General features: G+C 42.1%; 2 protein-coding genes and 1 long non-coding RNA gene across 5 annotated transcripts in view; 1 reads left to right on the forward strand and 2 right to left on the reverse strand.

Annotated features, from left to right (window-relative positions):
- The window catches only part of ube3d (ubiquitin protein ligase E3D), an 89,770-nt gene extending 88,025 nt beyond the window's left edge, over positions 1-1,745 (reverse strand). For all 3 annotated transcript variants that reach the window (XM_007905061.2, XM_007905058.2, XM_007905060.2), the window contains exon 1: positions 1,614-1,745. In XM_007905061.2, the coding sequence (XP_007903252.2) occupies positions 1,614-1,684 (71 nt within the window). In that variant the 5' untranslated portion in view covers positions 1,685-1,745. The remainder of the gene's footprint in view (positions 1-1,613) is intronic.
- A 3,510-nt stretch (positions 1,746-5,255) lies between these two features.
- gjb7 (gap junction protein beta 7) lies at positions 5,256-16,787 on the reverse strand. Its single transcript, XM_007905062.2, has 2 exons — positions 16,615-16,787; positions 5,256-6,618 (listed from the first exon to the last, which is right to left on the reverse strand). The coding sequence occupies exon 2, from the start codon at positions 6,590-6,592 to the stop codon at positions 5,819-5,821; it is 774 nt and encodes a 257-aa protein (XP_007903253.2). The 5' UTR covers positions 6,593-6,618; positions 16,615-16,787; the 3' UTR covers positions 5,256-5,818.
- Positions 8,238-11,724, forward strand: LOC103186192. Its single transcript, XR_488720.2, has 3 exons — positions 8,238-8,399; positions 9,402-9,494; positions 11,492-11,724. It is a non-coding gene; the product is annotated as an uncharacterized LOC103186192 (long non-coding RNA).
- Positions 16,788-21,320: the final 4,533 nt, after the last annotated feature.

The following is a 21,320-nucleotide window of genomic DNA, read 5'->3' on the forward strand; positions in this document are numbered from 1 at the left end:
GGAACAAGCGCTCCATGGGTTTATCTTACAAGGCTTGAGTCTGACTTATGCTGGCTTCAAACTCCACAATTTTGCTGTGATTATTTGGTATGAGTCTGTGTTGGGCAGCCTCGATTTGCACTTGCAGTCTTGCTCCACAGACCACCAAGTTCAAGCTGGTTTCAGATACCGCCCAATTTACTCACTGCAGTATTGACACAGCAAAATCTACAGGAGCTGTGACATCCGCAGCACTACAAAGTGAAATAAATCACAATAGAAAGGGAGTCCAGTCTGTTGCTTTCATCAAACGGTCAGCAATGTTTTTAGTAAATAAATCAGTGTGCAGCGTGAAGCAGACACCAACTCAGGATTTGCTCTGGGATTTATTAAACACACTGGATACACTATACATTACAACATTTTCACTATTAAATACTACTCAACATAAAATAAAAATTGCTTTACAAAGAGCTATGATTAGCTCCGAGCATTTACTGCAAAATAAAATAAGCAAGGCCGAAACTGTACTCGAAACGTTGCTTTATTACAGTGGGACTGCAATACTTGCAGGTAGAATTTTCAGAGAATTGTATCCCTCCAGTCATTAGTTAACCAGCACCCACCCCCCCCCCCCCAACCCACCCACACACATACCCCACCTTCCACACACACCCTACCCACACCCACACACACAGACACCCCCCCCACACACACCCACCCCCCCCCACCCACCCACACACATACCCCACCTCCCACACACACCCTACCCACACCCGCACACAGACACCCCCCCCCACACACACCCCCCCCAACCCACCCACACACATACCCCACCTCCCACACACCCTACCCACACCCGCACACACAGACACCCCCCCACACACACCCACCCCCCCCCCACCCACCCACACACATACCCCACCTCCCACACACACCCTACCCACACCCTATACCCGCCCCCACACACACACACACAGACACTCCCCCCCCCACACACACATACCCCACCTCCCACACACACCCTACCCACACCCACACACACAGACACCCCCCCCCACACACCCACCCCCCCCCAACCCACCCACACACATACCCCACCTTCCACACACACCCTACCCACACCCACACACACAGACACCCCCCCCACACACCCACCCCCCCAACCCACCCACACACATACCCCACCTCCCACACACACCCTACCCACACCCTATACCCACCCCCACACACCGACACCCCCCCCCACACACACACATACCCCACCTCCCACACACACTACCCACACCCTATACCCACCCCCACACACACACAGACACCTACCCCCCCACACACACACATACCCCACCTCCCACACACACCCTACCCACACCCCGTCCCCACCCCCACACAGACACCCCATCCCCCCCCCACCCTATACCCGCCCCCACACACAGACACCCCATCCCCCCCCCACACACACAGACACCCCTCCAACACAGAGACACCCCACACAGACATCCCACTCCCCCCCACACACACCCCACACCCCCCCCCCACACCCTAACTCCCCCCCAACACCCCCCCACACACAGACCCCCCACACCCCCACACGGGAAAGAAAGCTTTAGCAGCAGTGGTGCAGTGTGTGTTACCGGAGCACCAGGTGTCCGCTGTGTGTGTTGTTTCTGATCTCCAGGTGGAGCTGTGGGGGAGTGGGCGCCATAGGATCAGGTGAGGCCGCCCCGTCAGAGCCGGGGACAGGCGCGGGGCCGCCGCAGCTCACAGGATGGCAGCCCCGTCCCCGCAGCCACTCCCAGAGCGAGCGCCACCTGCAGGTCCGGAGCCCACACCCTGCGACACCATCCAAATGGCATCACATTGGGTCAGCGCCTCTCACGGTGGGACTGAGGGGGGGAGGGAGGGGGTGGGGACTGAGGGGGGGAGGGAGGGGGTGGGGGGGAGGGTAGGAGATGGGTGGAAGAGGAGGGTCTTGAGACGTGCCTTGAAGGAGGGAGCCTGGCGAAGGGAGTACGGGATGGCGTTCCGAAGGGGGGGGCGCGTACAATCATACAGCGCTGACCAGAGGATGATCAGAGGATCCTCCGGCACAGAAGGAGGCCATTCGGACCAGCGTGCCCGTGCCAGGACTTCAGAAGGGCTGCCCGATCGGTCTGACCCGATCAGTCCCCCTCCCCCACCCTTTTCCCCGCATGGCCTTGCAGTGTTTTTCTTTGCAAATATGCTGCGTATACAATTGCCCAGAAGCTGCTCGGGCACTGCATTCCACACCGTACTGACTCGCTGTGCGAAAACAAATGTCTCCTTCCCTCTCTGGGTCTTTTGCTAATTATCTTAATATTCTGTGTGCTCTGGTTACTGACCCGCAATTTGCATTTGATCTTACCTCAAGCAGGGTCACCATATTTTGGAAACCAAATCCGGGCACACAATATTTAAGAAAATTGTACAGGGCAGGGATAGGACAACTGCTGAGATAAGTTAACGCAGCTCAGAATGGGATTCAAACTTGCAACCTGGGTGACCATATTTCGTAAACCAACTCTGGGGACACACAAAAAATTTTAACTCGCCACATTTCCTGATGCTGGCAGTTATTGGACAAGCTTGTTGGATTAATGGCTATATTTCTCTGATGAGTGGATGTGGTTTAGAACGTTATTGTTCTTGCTCAGTTTGTTGCTGAACTCAAGAAAGGGGAAATTCGGACAGGGACTCAATACCTCATCCAGGGACTGTCCCTGATGTACGGTCACCCTATCTTGCTCTGAAGTGTAGTGACTGTATTTGTGGCCGAATGCTGCAGCCAATTTGCAGACATAGCAATGTCCCACCAACAACCAAATGAATGACTATTTTAATACGGCTTCTGAATCCTATTTTTTCAACCAGTGTCCTTGGAAGGTCCCCGGATTAAATTAATAAATTATTATTGATTTATATCAATGAACTATTAAAAAAACTATTTTACAATATCTGGCTCAGAAGGTTGTGGATGCAAGCACCACATCAGGACTTTGAGTTCACAATCCAGTCTAATATACAGTTTTGGTGGATTTCTGCCTGGGCACTGCATTAGTGGAGGTGCAATATTTTAGATGAGATATTAAACTAAGGTCCAATCTGCCTTTTCAGGTGGATGTTAAAGATCTCATGATCATTTTTGAAAAGAGATCTTCTTTGACCAAAACAGTGTCTTAGTCAACAATCTTACATATCCACATGTAAGTTCACTAACATGTTTACCAACTACAAAACATTACATTTGTATAGCGCCTTTCACGTCGGGAGGCCGTCCCAAGACGCTGGACAGTGTACAGCATTTCAGACCCGAGCTGGGGTCAGGGGGGGAGAAGGGAGGGGAGGGGAAGGAGGTGACCGATGGCGTGGTCGAAGAGGAGGGTCTTGAGGCGGGACTTGAAGGAGGCTAAGGAGGGGGCGAGTTGGAGTGACTGGGAGATGGAATTCCAGAAGGTTGGGGGCAGAGTGGCTGAAGGTTCTCCCCCCAATGGTGGGGCGGGTGGGTCGGGGGACGTGGAGCAGGCCGGAACCGATTGAGCGGAGGGAACGGGCGGGTTGGTAGGGGGTTAGGAGGTCGCAGAGGTAGGGTGGGGCGAGGCCATGGAGGGCTTTGTAGGTGAGCACCAGGATTTTGAACTGGATCCTCTGAAGGATAGGGAGCCAATGGAGTCGGGCGAGAGTGGGGGAGATGGGGTCACGGAGTTTGGTGCGGGAGAGGACACGGGCTGCAGAGTTCCAGCGGCCTGAGGGGTGAGGTAGTGGCGGAGTCGGGAGATGTTACAGAGATGAGGGAAGGCAGAGCGGGTCATGGCTTGGATGTTGGGAAAAAAACAGTTGAGCCAATCAGGAGGGCTTCGGTCATGTTCACAAATGTACAGTCAACACACTCTATAGTAAATTCTGTGAAGTGCTTTCAGACATTTTGATGATGTGATAAGGCATTATAACAAATGAAAGGATTATTATTATCCTTTAGATAACCTGATTATTCTCTTCAAGAATGTTTGTTGTACACAAATTAGTTGCCGTGTTTACTGGAAAAACACATTCACTACACTGAACAGAGGTTACCTATAATAATAATCTTTGTATTTCATATAGAGCTTTTCTCATCTTCTAGATGTTTCAAAGTGCTTCACAGAATATATTGTAAAGCCAATTGACTGTATATTTGTAGGCGGAGCATGGCAGCCAATTGCACACAGCAGTGTCCCACAAACAGTCATGGATTGAGTGACTAAATTATTATTATTTTTTTTTACAGATTATTATCCCAGGAAAAACAATCTGCCAATTGATTAACAACCAGGTTTCTACTTACTGCGAGTTAAACAGAGGCGTGTGGAGTAAGGAAACTTGCCCAACATTTCGCTGCTGGGAATCGAACCCAGGTCTCTCGCTTGTGAGGTGAGTGCTCTAACCACTGAGCTCATATATATGAGGTATTTTGAGATATTTTGACTTTACTCACACTAGATCTAAATGTAAAGTTTATTATCATTGTATTACACTTCTCTTTCCAAAAAATTGTATGGAATATTTTGTATTGCATATCTAACAATATTAACTAACTGGTTCAAAAAATAAAAAATACACTGTACAGGTATATCTATCTACTGATTGTGCCATAAGACCTGAACAAATTCAACATAATGTGACAAGACTTAAATCACTATACAGTTTTTAATTCAGCAAAAACAATAACAGCTTATAAAGTGCCCTTCATGCAGGATAGGTCTCGGAGCGATGCAGAATTTTACTAGTGCTTTAGCAATGTAGCCAAACAGTTCAATATAATCTGCAACCACACTAACAGTTACATTTGTATAGTACCTTTCACCTATGGAGGACATCCCAAAGGGCTGGACAAGAATGTATACCCAAGCTAGAGGTTGGGATCAGGAGGGCTGAAGGGTGGGAGGGTGACAGAAGGCGCGGTTGAAGAGCAAGTTCTTGAGTCAGGCCTTAAAGAAGGCAAGGGAGGGAGCAAGGCGAAGGGACTTTGGGATTGATTTCCAAAGGGTGGGGGCAGAGAGACTGAAGGCCCGACTGCTGATGGTGCGGCTGGCAGGGCAGGGGATGTGGAGCAGACTAGAGTTAGCAGGTCACAGAGGTAGGGAGCAGCAACGCTGCGGAGGGCTTTGAAAGCAAGAATGAGGATTGTGAATTCTATCCTCTGGGGGATTAGCAGCCAGTGGAACCGCGTGAGGATGTGGGTGATGGGTTCACAGAGCCTGGTACGGGAGAGGACATGAGCTGCAAAGTTCTGAATAATCTGCAGCTTGTGGAGGGAAGAGTTGGGAATATCAACTCTTGCAGATACCAATTTGAGAAAAGATAAATCTTACAAATAGCCCTTCAGGACTTTTGAACAAGATCTCTGGATCACAGTACATTTTACCCTTTTATGTCAGAACATGCAAGTTACGTGAGAGGGAAGTATCTTCTGTTTATGATGTACAAAAGGAACAAATGGTTCTTTAAAACAGTCATATATGGGTGCAGGGATTCCTCATTTATTTCTACGTGGGATCAGGACTGATGAACAAATTGGGGTATTATTTACATGTCACTCTGCCAGGTATCTTTTCTCTAATGGTAAAATGCTAAACGTGGCATGATAAATTCTCAGTTCTATGCATCACCATCCCATTCACAAGCATTTGAGAAACTTCTTCAAACAATACCAATAAGAAATTCCAGGCAATAACATCATTATTGTAGTGATCCTGGATGTTGTAATGCTGGCTGCACAATGTCAGTGTTGGTGGATTTACAAGTGGGGGTACCTCTGGTGAATGAATCGGTAGAACTGATTTCACATTGTGTGAAAATTAGTGGAAGAAGTCAAAGAGCCATTTTTAAGTGCTTTTAGATCTTTCAATTCAGATTTTCTTCTCAACAGATCACTTTTGACATTAACTTGATTGAATCTTTGACCTTGCTGACCATATCGCTTGGCCCAGAATAGTTCACAGCGTTTTGTCAAAAGGTAGCTCAGCTCGCAAATATTCAGCACAATACAAAGTCCCGAGGAGATAGCCATGAAATAGAGAAAGATAGTCTTCTCTGTTGGCCGACCAATAAAACAATCTACCACATTGGGGCAGGGTTTGACCTCACATTTCACAATGTGAGGAAGAGAAAATCCTTCATAAATCCAGTTAAACATAATCAAAAAGCCAACCTCGACTCCGGATTTGAACAGTAGACTAAAAACATAAGTCCACCACAGGCCCCCATCTATGTTCCCTTTGTCTACATACAATTTCTTGTGATATTTCTTCTCCCTGTTCTCCCTGTAAGCCACATGCATGACAACCAAAAGGGAAGGGGTGGAAACCATAATAAGTTGCAGTGCCCAAAGTCTTGCTTGAGACACGGGAAAGAAGTGGTCAAAACACACATTTTCACAACCAGGCTGTTTTGAGTTACACGTGAATTCCTTCTGCTCATCATTCCAGACACGCTCAGCTGCCACCACGTAGATAAGGACTCGGAATATGAACATAACAGTCAGCCAGATTCGGCCCAGTGCTGTGGAGTATTTATTCACTCCACTCAAAACATCACGCAGTAAACTCCAACTCATTGTTCCTTAATAATCCGGAGAAGAGTCTGCAAAGATAAAAATTAGCATTTCAGAAAGAATGTACTGTATAGTTCATTGAATTAACACCAAGGATAGCAATAGTGCTGGGATGGAGAAGGGGACCACACATCCTTTGCACTATACACTTCGACACATATTTTCCAGTTCATCACAAATTTTTCATCTAAACCAGTGAGTCATACTATATATTACATGCGTGTGCAAAAGTGGAGCTTTGACTGACAGAATCAGATCACTCCCTGCCCCTGAGCTAGTTGGATTAATAACATTTATTTACATGGCATGTGAGCCTTATTTACATAGATTTACAAAATGTACATAGATTATGTAGCACAGAAACAAAACATTTGGCCCAATTTGTTTGCGCTGGTGTTCATACTCTCTCATTACTCACACTCACTCATTACTCCTACCCATACCTTTCTATTCCCTAGGTATCCTTATGTGCAACAACATTAATAATAATTTACATTCATGTAGGGTGGCATCTCAGAGACTTAATACTATGTACAATGGCAAAATGTAATCTACAAACAATTGCTATCAATTTATTTTTTGATTGACAACTCTCCACCGCCAGAGAATAGAACTCAAAATTGTCATCCTCAACTTCAAAGCCTGCTACGGCCTTACTTCTCCTTACCTCTGTAACCTGCTAACCCCATATTAACCTGTCCACTCCCTCCATTCATTGGCGTACTCCAAGTCCCCTGCCTGGCCCACCCCACCATAGGCGGTCAGGTTTCAGCCTCTCTGCCCCACCCTTTGGAACTCCGTTGCACAATCCCTTCACCTCACTCCCTCCTTTGCCTCCTTCAAGACCCGTCTCAAGACCCTGCTCTTTGACTGTGCCTTTGGACACCCTCCTACCCCTACCCTCCCTGCCCTCCACCTCTCCTGATCCCAATTCCCAGGTCCAAATCACTGACTGTCCAGCACCTTGGGATGTTCTGCCGACGTGAAAGGTGCTATACAAATGTAATTTGTTGTTATTTTGTTTCCAGGAACAATATGATTTGTTGTTAATTAATTTATTTTAATTTAATTTAATTAATTTGCAATTCATGGCACTAAGTCAATATTTTGGTAAATTGTAAATTAACAAATCAAAATGATTAATAGCAATAATAATAATTCTTGCATTTGGTGTTCAGTATATACAGTAAAGTGATTATCTTGTGAAGCATTTTGGGATGTCATTCTGATGTGAAAGACGAGATGTTTTGTGGGCGAATGTGGCAGCCAAGTTGTACACAGTAATGTCTCACAAAAGCCATAGGGTGAATGACCAATTATATTTGGGGGATTGTTGTCCAGGACACCAGGAGAAATTCCCCACTCTTTTTAAATAGTGCCATGGAATCTTTAATGTCCACTCGAACAGACAGTTGGGGTCTCAGTTTAACGTTTCATCCGAAGGTCAGCACCTCCATCAATACTGCAGAAGCCCAGCACTGAACTGGATCATTGGCTAACACTATATGAATTCCAGGACCCAACTTGAACCCACAATCCTCTGACTCGAGAGTGCTGCTACTGAGCCAGGCTGACAATTTAGATTCCATGAAAGAGTCCAAAATAAATCCTAATGAAAACTATTTTCACTGACAGCTCATCTCATATCAATTGAATAGTTTGGGCACTCATTCTTCTGCTTTATCTATCATGGAGAGCAGCAAAAGATCAGGTCAGCTAAGCAGGTGGGAAGGAAAATGCCTACAAGCGTATGTCAGCAGCCAGCCCAGCCAGCACTCACTCCCCATTATAGTCAGTGGGAGAACAGAAGGTGAGTGTGTTATTAAATTCATCATCTATCAGTAATTAATGTGCACAGCTTCTTTCATTGTTTCAATTACAATGGGAAGCAATATCGAGTGTCAAACAGCATTCATTGACTCCTGCTCATGAGCAAACACAAACATTTCTAACTGAGATAATTAAAAAAGAGTCTTTGAAAGGAAATATACACGTAATCGAAAACATGACAATGAAATGAAATTGAAGCAGTGAATATGACTAATTTACAAGAACCCCGGAGTAGATTCAGAATCCCTCAATCGAAAGTTACCAGTCAACTAAGAAAATGAATGAAAAATCATTTCTAGATGCTCTTTAATCTCTGCTAGATTATTTCATTTATCTCTGGTTTGATATGAGCAAATACCTCATTAAATATGATGGTTGCTGTGCAAATGGGCCTGGAGAACAGTTAATGTTTATGGAGGGTGGGAGCTCTTTGAATAGTGGACAATGTGTGTGGTGAATAAATATTTCACAGTTTTTTTTTAATTTTGTTACCTTTGCAATCAGGGTGTGTCCAAGTAGAACTTCCCTTTGACAGAGAGTGGGTTGGGTAGAGTTTACAAAGTTGTGCATTGTCTATGGAAGTAGCAGTACAGCCATTCACTGAATGGCTATTACTTGTTCCGCGCTTTCTTATGTGCCTATAGATTTTATAGCACTTTAACACAAAATATATTTCACAGCCTTTTGTGCTTGGTAAATTTCCAATGAGATTTTCACTTTCAAAATCTGAAATACTTCTTTTATTTATACAGTATTTGATTTATACAATAATAATAATTTGCATTTATATAGTGTCCTTCACATGTGGAAGGTCTCAGAGCACCGTATAAATGCAAATTGTTGTTTTATAAATCAAATACTGTACATAGAATTATGTGTCCTATAAATTCCTGTTGTGTTTTCATTTACAATCACCGCTGTGATGCATTGCATTAATTGTTTCTTCTTTCTCCCCCCACCGTGATTCCTCTGGTCATCTCAGGCTACCCAATAGCTCTGCCTGTTAAAGTGGAGAGTAAACTTATTTTTTGCTAGCTTGAAACCAGGCGAAAGTGTAATAGGAACAAAGTCTGAGGTAGGTCCTCCCTTAAGTTTGAGGCTGCTTTGCTGCTCAAATTTCACATTATATGTTATAGAAAAAATATGAGCTGATGTTTTAAAGTCTGACTTTTTGGGAGCTTATTCAATTATTCCATATTGCAACTTTTTGCATAGTTTACTACATTTAATGAATTGATAAATAGCATTTATGAATAACTGCAATGCAATTTTAGACCTACAATCTAATTTTATGTTTATAACGTAAAACTATTTATAATTTAATAATCCTTGCCTTTGATATAGCACCTACAATGTCGAAGTACTATAAATGAAATCAATAATAATCCTTATATTTTTGATACTGTATTTGGTATAATGCCTTTCATATCAGGAGGATGTCTCAAGATGCTTCACAGGATAAAATCTAACTTTAGGCGAATGTGGCAGCCAATTTTAGCAAAGTAATGTCTCACAAACAGCCATGAAATGAAAGACCAATTTTATTTGGGAGATTGTTAGTCAGGACAAACTCCTTTCAAAAACTCCCTGCATATTTTGTAAGCAAATACGGCAGCCAATTAAGTGAATAATGAATTTACCTGTTGGCCATCTGGACAGGCAAACCCATCTTTCCACAGTGACACAATTCTAAGATCTGGGACTCTGCAGTATGGTCAAGCATGTATGGTCTTTTCACCTTGTGCTGGTGTTCTGACAACACTGTGCCACTGTGTTAACAGATGTAATGTCAGATAAGATGGATTTTCCTTGTCTTGGTTTTCACAAGGAGGATTTCTTCTATTTTGTTGATTTGAGTTGTTTTTTCCTATTTGAAATCCATTTATCAATGTGGGATTTATTTATTTTTCTTCAGGAAAGCTATCCATATTCCTTCATCACATTTGTCAACTGCTTGTGTCTGAGCTAGTCACCTTTAATCCATTGTGAACTATAGTACTATAGCGATAAGTATCTCCCTTCCCGCTACTATTGTTTCTGTAGACAAAATGATTCATGTTTCTTTGAAGTTTCTCCCTCAGGCTTCCTCTTTCCCTGGTAATTGATCTTGTCTTATACCTTTTTATTGTGTAGCCTTTTATAATACCTTGATAGGGTTTTGTCAGCTTGACTCAGTTCGTAACACTCACGCCTCTGAATCAGAAGGCTCTGGATTCAAGTCCATGTCTTGACTGTGAACTTACAGTCTATGCTGACACTCCAATGGAGTTCTGGGGTAGTACTCCATTTTTGGAGGTGCCATCCTCCAGATGAGATATTAAACTGAGGCTTTATCTGCCTGTTCAGGTGGACATCAAACATCCATGATTTTAAAAAAAAGCAAGTTTCTTCGAATGTTCTGTTCAACAATCCCCCAGATAAAATGGGGCATTCATTTCATGGCTGTTTGTGGGACATTGCTGGGAACACTTTGGCTGCCACATTTTGCCTACAAAAGAAACAGTAAATGCAGGATTCATAATAATAATAATAATCCTTGCATTTGATATAGCGCTTTTCACGTCTTCTAGACGTCCCAAAGCACTTCACAGAATATACTGTAAAGTGAATTGACTGTATATTTGTGGGCGAACGCGGCAGCCAATTGCACACAGCAGTGTCCCAACAAACAGTCGTAGATTGAAAATGACCAATTTATTATTGTTTTTTGTTTTGGAGGGATTATTATTAATAATAAATCCTGTGAAGCACCTTGAGACATCCTCCTGACATGAAAGGCATATATCAAATGAAAGGATTATTATTAGTTGCACATGCTAAATAGAGAGAAAGAATGGCTATTTAGCAGCATGCAAGATTTTGTTCTTACATTGATTGGATGTGGAGCGGATCAGGATACATTGGCAGATTGGTTCATGTGGAATCATGTGGAACCTGGCTGCTAACTCAGGTTGCCACTGGTCAGGATTTGGAATGGACAACATGTGAGCTATGCGGAAATTTCTAACATGAACAATGAACATCAAATGTTTGAATTTTAAAAGAATCCATCTTTTTGATTTCCTTCTTAAGGACTGAGATATTAAGGTTGTTCAAGCCTTAAATATTTGTTGATCATCAGGAAAGCAAACTTCAGAACTCAAGCTGTGATCTGGTCCCTCACTTGCCCCGGACTCAACCACAACTTGTATTTATATAGCGTCTTTCATATAAGAGAACATCTCAAAGTTCTTTGCAGCGTGAACCTTGAGTAAGATGGGAGATGACCGAGGTTTTTTAGACAGGTTTTCAAAGCAGAGCTAAAGTGAATGAGATTCAGGGAGAGCGTTCCAGGAGAAAAATAACTGGGGGAGGGGGGTGGGGGCAAGTAAGCAGACCAGAGTTGGTGGAGTGGAGGGGAATTGGATCACAGCAGATCACAGAGAATGAGTGAAAAAACCATGACGGTTTTTGTAAGTAAGGATAAGGATCTTAAAATCAATCTATTGAATGAGAAGGAGCCGTTGGAGTCTGACAATGAGGGAGATGTGCTTATGGAGCTTTGTACAAGAGAGAAGGTAAGGTGCCTAGTTCTGAATAATATGGAGGCTGGAGCTGGGGAGATCAGCAACAGGGGCAGTGGAGAATTAATCTTGAGATGATGGGTTTCCTCTGCATTGGGGTGAGGTAGTGTTGGGGGCGAACATTTTTTGCAGAGATGTTTGATTGTAAACATGGTAACTTCATTTCTGCACCAGTGCCAAAATTCAGAGATAAGGATCTCAGGACTTACCTGGGCTGTCTGATGTTAGCGTGCTGAAGGCGTTTCCCACCACCATTACTCCAGGCTATTTGTCTCAAGTGGAATCAAACAATACCAGTGGAACAAGATATCATTGCATCGGTGGATGGTGGGGTGAAGTAATGATGGATTTGCAAATTATTCAAATGTGAAGATCAGCATTTATTTTCCAATAGATGAGAAATGTACACACAAACCATGTGAATAAAGGTTGACTGGTCTGACATTTGTTTTGCTCAAGTGGTTTTCCAAAGTGGGCTACAGTTCCCTTTACAAAACCAGCTGCTCTTTTGTTTTCAACCTTTGCTTTCTCTCTTCCCCTCAGTAATGCAAATCCAAACAAAATGAAACCATGCAATACTGGAAATGCACCGGAGATAAATGAGCATATGAACATGAAAGGCAAATTAATGCTTTAGTTGTCAACTATTCTAAAGAAGAATCCCACCAAAAACATTATCATGCCTTTTCTTGTCGTCTTCTGGTCCAGCTCTTAGGCTGCCAATCCTAGTTGCCATCCTTTGGATAAAATCTTAAACCAAGGACCTGTCTGCTGTCAGGTAGACTTTGAAGATCCCACAGTACTATTGGAGAAGAGAGGACACAGTTGCAGAGTTCTGGATAGTCTCCAGCTTGTATGGGGAAGAGCCGGATAATCTGGCAAGTAGAGGGTTGTCATAGTCAAGCCTGGACTTGACAAATGCATGGAGAAGGGTCGTGGTGGCCCGCAAGGAGAGTGAGTGGCAGAGGTGAGCAATGTTACAGACAACATGCATTCCTGTTGGCACCTGCTGCACTTATTCAGCTAATTTGATTTTTCATTGCTTTCCATGACAGAGACAAAAATACAGGCTTAGGTTCACAAAGGGCAATTTTAACACAAACACCAGGAAGTATTTCTTTACCAAGTGAGTGATTCTTGGAAGAGGTTTCCAGGAAGGGTCTTTGAGGTCAGCATGTTGGTCTCATTTTAAAAAATATTTGAAAAATGTGAATGTGTCATTTGATACCTTGAAGAGGGGTTTCACTTGGGAACAAAATGTATGGAAGGCCAGAGCTAAGAAATTAGGACTGTGATATGAAGACCATACTAAGAGTGACAATTCACAGGAGTTGACAGAAGAGAGGTTGCAGTGGTGAGATCTTGTCACATTTTACAAAACCTGGTTAGGATAACTGATTGAAAGAGGGAAATAAGTCCATATTTATTATAATAAAAATAATCCTTACATTAGATATAGCATCTTTCATGTTGGGAAGACATCTCAAAGCACTTCAATTTGTAGACAAAATATTCTCCCTAAGATGTGCTTGTAAGTATACAAACATTATATTTTTTTGTTTTAAAAAAAGCCAGGAAAAAGCAATCAGAACTTTAAGCCTTACAATAAATGAAGGAAATTGTTCACAACTATGAAAGATAGTATCACCTTACAATGGAAAATAAGTCATCGGCAGTTAGGCACACACAATAACTATGAGTTTAAGTGGCTCATATTCAGGATGATCCACTAATTGAAATGCGTCAGTTCTAAGCCATGCTTTGTGTTTATTCAAGGGCTTTGCTGCCCAGACAACAGTAACGCAGCTAAACTGAATAGTTACAACATTGATCGTGGTAGAAAGCTGAATAATACATTGAGGCGAGAACACGTCATAATAAGATCTTGCAGAATACTTAATACAATAAAACTAGCATAACTCTTATCTTGATAAATCATATAATCACCTAAATTGTACATGCGCCCAAGTCCCATTCACTTTCCTACCAAAAACCGAGTAGATTTCTTTGAACTAGTCGTATTTTACAAAACAAATCATCTCCTAACTCGTAACACTTACATTCTGCATTGAATTGTGTGAAATTAAGTTCTGACCCATCGGCGCAAGCGCACTTATCGGCTGCATTAACAGTGTAGATTATTGATTAAATTGGATTTCATACAGCTCCGGAAGTTTGTTTGTAACTTTGCGTAAGTCATATTAAATGTTATGGTCCCGACTGGTATGACTTATGTGAGTTTTACTGTACACCACAAAAAATAGGCTTTACCCTGAACAGTATAAAATTCATCATAGAGTTGTGGAGGTGAGGAAAGTGCAAAACATCCCGGAGTCCCATAGCATAGTGGTTAGCGTGCTCGCCTCACAAGTGAGAGGACCCGGTTGTTAGTCGATTCGCGGATCACTTTTCCGGGGGTAATGATCTCTTCAAACCAAATAATAGTAATAATTTGGTCACTCAATCCATGAGTGTGTTTGTGGGATACTGCTGTGCGCAATTGGCTGCCGCGTTTGGCCCACACAACACACAGTCACTCCACTCACAGTATATTCTGTGAAGTGCTTTGAGACAACTCTCAAAGATGTGATAAGGCACTATATCAAACACAAGGATTATTATTGTTATCATTCACTTTATGGCTGTTTGTGGGACATTTCTGTGTGCAAATTCGCTGTTGCCTTTACCCACAAAACGTACAGTCACTCCACTTTCCAAGCACATCCTGCGAAGCTCTTTGAAAAATTCTCCGACGTGAAAGCCTGCTATAGCAAATGGTAGAAATCTTATAATTATTATAAGAATCCTATTTGACACAACCTCTGGCATGAAGTGCCTGCAGCAGTGGTTCTAGCAGCTGCTTCCTCCAACACCCACAATAGCCCATTGCCAGAATGAGTAAAGCTGTCTGCAGTTTTTTTTCTTATCTTTCAATAGAATTCTATTTCTGTTTGGATCGCACGTCACAAAAGAGGTTGAGATGAAAAATGCCCTTCAGCCCATTTGATCTCATTGTTCCAGAATATCAGCCCTACAATTTTCTTAATGCAGAATAAAGCTACTTCTTCAATAAATCTGATGTCCTGGTACCTACCACCTTTCTTATTAATCCATTCCATTCTCTGAGTAGCAATATTTTCTCTCCTGAAACACGGAAAAACCTTTTTTTAACTGAGTTAGAAGTTGTATAATGGATCAATAGCAAACTGATGTGATAGGGAGAAAAATAACTTGTACAGAATTTGAGCCCGATCTGCTTCACTAACCCTTTTCTGACATTTGCCTCTGTTCATCTGCTCCCTAGTTTATTTTTGGGCTTATATCCATTCTTTCTGTCCTTATCGTGTGTCTCTTTAATTATACCTCCGGCCACCTCTCCCTGATTCCCCCTATCCCCTGTTTCGCCCACAAAATATACAGTCAAATCACTTTACAATCTATTCTGTGAAGCGCTTTGAGACGTCTTGAAGATGTGATAAGGGGCTATATCAAATACAAGGATTATTATTATTATTATTTCTCTCCCAGCTCAGGCTCTCACTCAGTGTTTGTAAAGTGCTTTGAGATGTTCTTCCTATGTGCATGCGCTTGTTGTTATTGTCGATATAAACATCATGCCCTGGAAGCGTTCAAAAGAACCAAACTTTATTCAGATGGATATAGTTTTTAAGTTATCGGATTTTGGAAAGCCCTTTTCCTGTTGAGAGTGTACCTGTTCAGCGCAATTTTGGACAATCTCTAACAACAACTAAAAATGTATTTTATGTTAGAAACATAAAATAAACTGGAGTACTTTAATAATAACATGCATTTATATAGTGTTTTTTACATAAAATGACTGCCTCGGAGTATTTGATAAATGAAATTCATTAGAAATGAAAGTAATTTTTATATAGGCACCTGCTGCTAGCAGCTAGTCTGTACTAACAGTGTCCAATAAACAATATGAGTTGCCAAATGAATATGGTACAGTGGATAAATGCACTGCCCAATAGTCAATACTGTCCAGAAAATCACAAGTTTGAAAATAATAACATAATAATAATCCTTGCATTTGATATAAATTCCAAGTATATGCCAGGGAACAGGAGAGCAGCATCTCTGCTTACTGTGTGAATCATACATTCTGCAAGCATTGCCTGTATCAAACCATCACACATTGCTTCTCCTGCCTGTGGAATGCTCTCCCCCTAAAAAAAAGTGAATTGACTGTATATTTTGTGTGCTGATTTAACTGATGTTGGCCAGAATAGGCATCCAGAGAACCTTGTCACAAAGTGCATATGTGAGCAAAGGATAAGGCTTCAATTACTATGATGCCTCCTCAGAGTCCAAAATTCCAAAAGTCCAATAACCAACTCACGCTCACTGTCAAGAAAATGGCCAGTTGGGTGAGATACGGGGGTGACCAGCTGGTCTATGAAGCCATATCCCAGATAAAGCAAAAGGGCTTTCAGAGAGGAGGAGGGGGAGAGAAAATCGGAGAAGAAGGAGGAAATGTTGCTCGTCAAACAATTCAAGCATGTGACATGAACATTTGAAATAATCCACAACACAAATGTGACCAGACCTTCCGCCCTACCACAAATATTATTTCTAATTACAGTGCACATGTGTAATAATTTACCTTACCTGTGTTGATGATACAAATAGGCTCCAGACCAGCACTCCAGCTCATTTACACGATAAGGTGTTAAACTCATCAATGAGTATATTGAACAAGTGGAAAGAAATGCAATTCTTTACAGTGCTATCTGTTTCATTCTGCATTGAAAGTGTACACAGTTGCAAACGCCCTTCCCATCCTGTCACCGAAACAGGTGTAACCTGAGCTTGTGTTCCTCTAGTTCTCCTGGGTAACTACCTCAATAATTCAAATTCGAACCACCCAGTACTCAAATGGTTTCAGTTCTCTGAAACTATTAACTCTATGAACACCCGGGCGCTCTGGTTTAAAAAGATTTATTTTTCTCTTCAATTTTCGGCTTTTTGTTTCCTCTATATTCCTGAAGGTGATGGCTCTTCCTCGAGTACCAGGTCTCTTCCTATTTCTTGCCCACTGAAGGCACATCAGGTGTTCCCAAACAAAGATTCTGTTGCCCACATCACTCAGGGAAAGTGTTTCAATACACCCGTCAATATCATTGGACAATGCTCTGTGCTACAATCATGTAGCCATTGAATGGGGAATTTGTTTAGAAGATTATGTTGAACTGAGAAATCTTGGAGTTGATTCCTTCCAAGTCCTGGAAAGAGGCTTTATGAGAAAAGCTTTCAAGACACTCTGTCACACAGTGGCATGGCTCAGAGAGCATCTTACACTAAAGTGTCCAGTTTATAATGGACATTTGGAACCAGCTCACAGAAGAGACGTTTAGCCCATCATACTTGAACCCAAGTCCCAGAAATAAAATACCAGTATAATACCAAACCTGTCCCTCTCCAATCCCAGAAGGTAAATTGGACTGTGTATGATCGATAGAGTAGGATTATATATTTATTTTTATCTTAAGATCAACAGGGTGGACTATAATAGTTAATTCTGATCCTGTACATTTTAATGTCACTTTGATTTTTGCTTACTGACAAAAGCTTTTTATGAAGCTTTTTTGTACTAAACTGTGCCTAATGCTTCAGTGGAACAAAGCAGGTATAGGCTAAAGAGGCACATTTCTATTTATGGTTCCCCAAAACAATTGTAACAAGGTCAGTTGTTTCACAGAACTGAGTCTAATAATTTTCTGAACAGAAAGCACTTGGAGAAGTGGACACCTGGTTTTCCCCTAATCTAATGTATATTTCAGCAAAGTAAGCTGCTGATGGCTAACCATGCATTTAAACGTTTGTTTACAAAGGACACAATTCTAGGCAACAGCCCTGTCTGGGGGAGAGCATTCCACAGGCAGGAGAAGCAATGTGTGACGGTTTGATACAGGCAATGCTTGCAGAATGTATGACTCACACACAGTAAGCAGAGGTGTTGCTCTCCCGTTCCTGGCATATACTTGGAATTCTCAGTTTTAATGTTACCAAATTTGGTTTCCTTAATCATCCAGATCCAAATACAGTGCAACCTTATGCCTTGCTGTGTAAACTTCAAAATCTGTGCTCCACTGTTATAAGTAAAAAAAAACAGAAGCAAACCCATGTCATGAATCTAAATTAGCTGGAATTTGTGCAATTGTGTTTTCTCTCTCATGTTCCTCCTTTAACTACTCATGCTGGGGTAGTTTTAAGGTTGCCATCTACTCTGCATTCTCCCATCATTCGTGCAAACATCCGTGCAAACGCTACCAGTAGAACGTAGTGACAAGGAACATGTGGGTTCAATTCCCAACAGGGTGAAATGTTGAGCCGGTTTCCTTACTCCACACGTGTCTGTTTACCAAGTAGTAAGTAGGAACTCGCTTGTTAGTTGATTGGTGGATTGCTTTTCCGGGGTAATAATTCCTTCAAAAAATATTAAGAATAAATTCGTCATTCAATCCACGACTGTTTGTGGGACACTGCTGTCTGCAATTGGCTGATGTGTTTCGCCCACAAAATATACAGTCAATTCACTTTATAGTATATTCTGTAAAGCGTTTTGTGATGTCTCGAAGACATAATAAGGTGCTATATCAAAAGCATTATTGTTTTATCCTCCTTAACCACGAGACTGGGTACAATTTAGCCTCCTCATGCAGCCTCAGTTGAGACTGGCAAACTCAGCACAGATTGGAATTCAAACCAACAAGTTCCTGCTGCATTAGCTGTGGCTTAGTCCACTAGACCACCAAGGCTGCCCTACACTCTGGCACTTCTAACTATCAAGAGGGACCATTTATCTTCCAGCCTCAGTAGAGGGATGAAGATCCACTCAGGATAGATGATAACAATCTCCAGAGGCAACAATGGCACTTTCTTTACGCTATAAACATGCTATTTGTGACTGCTTCCAAGTGAACATCTTTGTTATGGGAATAGACATCTAAAGTTGAGAAACATTATGTGTTTGGTTTTGTGTATAATTTTCTCACGCAAATACTTTCTAATTGACAAATCAGGGAAGCAAAAACGGAACTAATGCTTTGTGAAATGGTTTCACTATTCGAAAGGTATTTGATAGGAGCCTTTATCATTTGAATTGCATATTTCAGATTCTAAATCACAACCCTCCTTTTGTGTGACATTGTGTTTAAATGCTGCAAATAGCTGCAAGATTGTGAAACAAGTTAATTTCCTCTTTCAAAATGCAACACTTCAACTACTGATGTAACAAAAGCTGTAGGTGTTAGTTACAGCTAAACATTACAAGTCCCTTATCATATGAAGAGGATTATAAGAGAGGTTTTGATGAAAAAGGCACTTCAGACTTTTTGATTACATTCTTCCAGATTACCCACCCTACACACCTCCCGTCACAGTATCAAACTGTCTTTGCCTGGTACAAGACCTTAGGACTTGGACTTCGAGAACATCAAAAAACACTCAGCTCCCTGCAAGCCAAGGCCCTAACGGGTAGGTACTCCTACCGGGACAAGCAGTTTCTCAGACAGTACACTCAATGGCAAGCTCTCCGCTTTTGGCTGGCTAGACTCCAGTATCGCTGCAACACACACTCTTTGTTCTTGCCAGCCTATGCCTAATACTCTCCCGAATTAGGTAAGCAGCATGGGTCCTGCTACAGTAACTTGCATTTATCGTTTTTTAACTTAATGTTCCAGGTTTCAGCCCATGTACATACCCCGTCAAGGTCTCTAAGTCCATTGCTACTGCCTTTGTTCCTCCAATCCTTGATGTCATCTGCAGTTTTAACTGTCTTGCATCAAGTCTGCAAATCCAGGTCATTAAAAAATACAAGGGGGAGGAGGGGTTGATGGCCTGGTTGACTTCACTCCCCAATCCCTGCTCACTGCACCCGAGCACCAGCCCAGCCCGTGCACCGCAAGTACTGGGGGAGTTGTGGTCGTCCGGGGGTCACCATCAGCAGGTACACAACAAGTGTATCTGGGACGCTACCCTGCATGAGGAGCACTATATAAATCCAGTTGTTGTTGTTGTATCTCAAGCCAGCACCACTTATTCCCATTCCTCTTGGCTCAGTATCTATGTTTAAACATGGATTCTGGGTTAAAAATCTTCTCACCGTTTGCTAGTTTTGAAAACAACAATAACTTAATAATAATAATAATAATCCTTGCATTTGATATAGCGCTTTTCACGTCAGGAGGACGTCCCAAAGCGCTTCACAGAACACACTGTAAAGTGAATTGACTGTATATTTGTGGGCGAACGCGGCAGCCAATTGTGCACAGCAATGTCCCACAAACAGTCGTAGATTGAAAATGACCAATTTATTATTGTTTTGGGTTTTGGAGGGATTATAAACTTGCATTTATTATAGTGCCTTTCACTCAGGATAGCATCTTAGAGCGCTGGAAAAGTCACTGTGCTACTCACATCCATCAGCTTCCCTGAACCCTAAATAGAGATATTCACAGTTAGTAGCAATACTTTGTATCACTATCTACTGATTATAATAATAACTCTTGCATTTGACATAGTGCCTTATCATGTTGTTGAGGCATTGCAAAGTGCTTCACAGGATATACTATAAAATGGATTGACTGTTTATTTTGTCGGCGAAACCTGGCACAGTATTGTCCCACAAATAGTTGTGGATTAAGTGACCAAATTATTATTATTATATCACAATTTATCTTACAAAACCATGAGTCAGTGCTTTTAGGAGAAAAGGGAGAAAATCAGAGGGGAAAGAAAGCACCCAAATTATTGTGTTTATCTTCTAGGTTGTTTCACATTCATTTCCCATGGATCCAGATATGGAGTGTGCTGAGGCCGCTGGTGCTGGGATCCTACTCGGTGAACCTCACAAGGTGGAGTTCAAAGCTCTGGCAGCAACATCAAAACAACTGTGCAAGTGTGAACTCACAATTGTATAAATGAGACCTTCTTTACGGAAAGAGTGTACAGGTGACAATACAAAGATTCAGGCTGCTCATCTCGGCAGAGAAACTCATAGGGAGCAAAAGGGATTGTTTATCTCACAGCTGCATTGGAAGGGTAAAGATCCACCCAATGATATGATGGTAACAGCCTCCAGAGGCAACAATGGCATTTTATTTATACAGTAAATATGCTATTTGTGATTGCTTCCCAGTGAGCAGTTTTGTTATGTGAACAGAAACAATGTACTGCCCTTTGTGCTTATTTTATTTTATCTAAGCCTCCTTCTCAGATTTAGTCTGAAGGTGTTGGGAATGAAATGTTTCACGATAACTAAAACCAAATTAAATGAATGCAGTGATACAAGAAGAAGAAGATTACATGTGTAT

Source organism: Callorhinchus milii, unplaced genomic scaffold (assembly GCF_018977255.1).
Source record: "Callorhinchus milii isolate IMCB2004 unplaced genomic scaffold, IMCB_Cmil_1.0 Scaffold3, whole genome shotgun sequence".
Classification (NCBI taxonomy): domain Eukaryota; kingdom Metazoa; phylum Chordata; class Chondrichthyes; order Chimaeriformes; family Callorhinchidae; genus Callorhinchus; species Callorhinchus milii.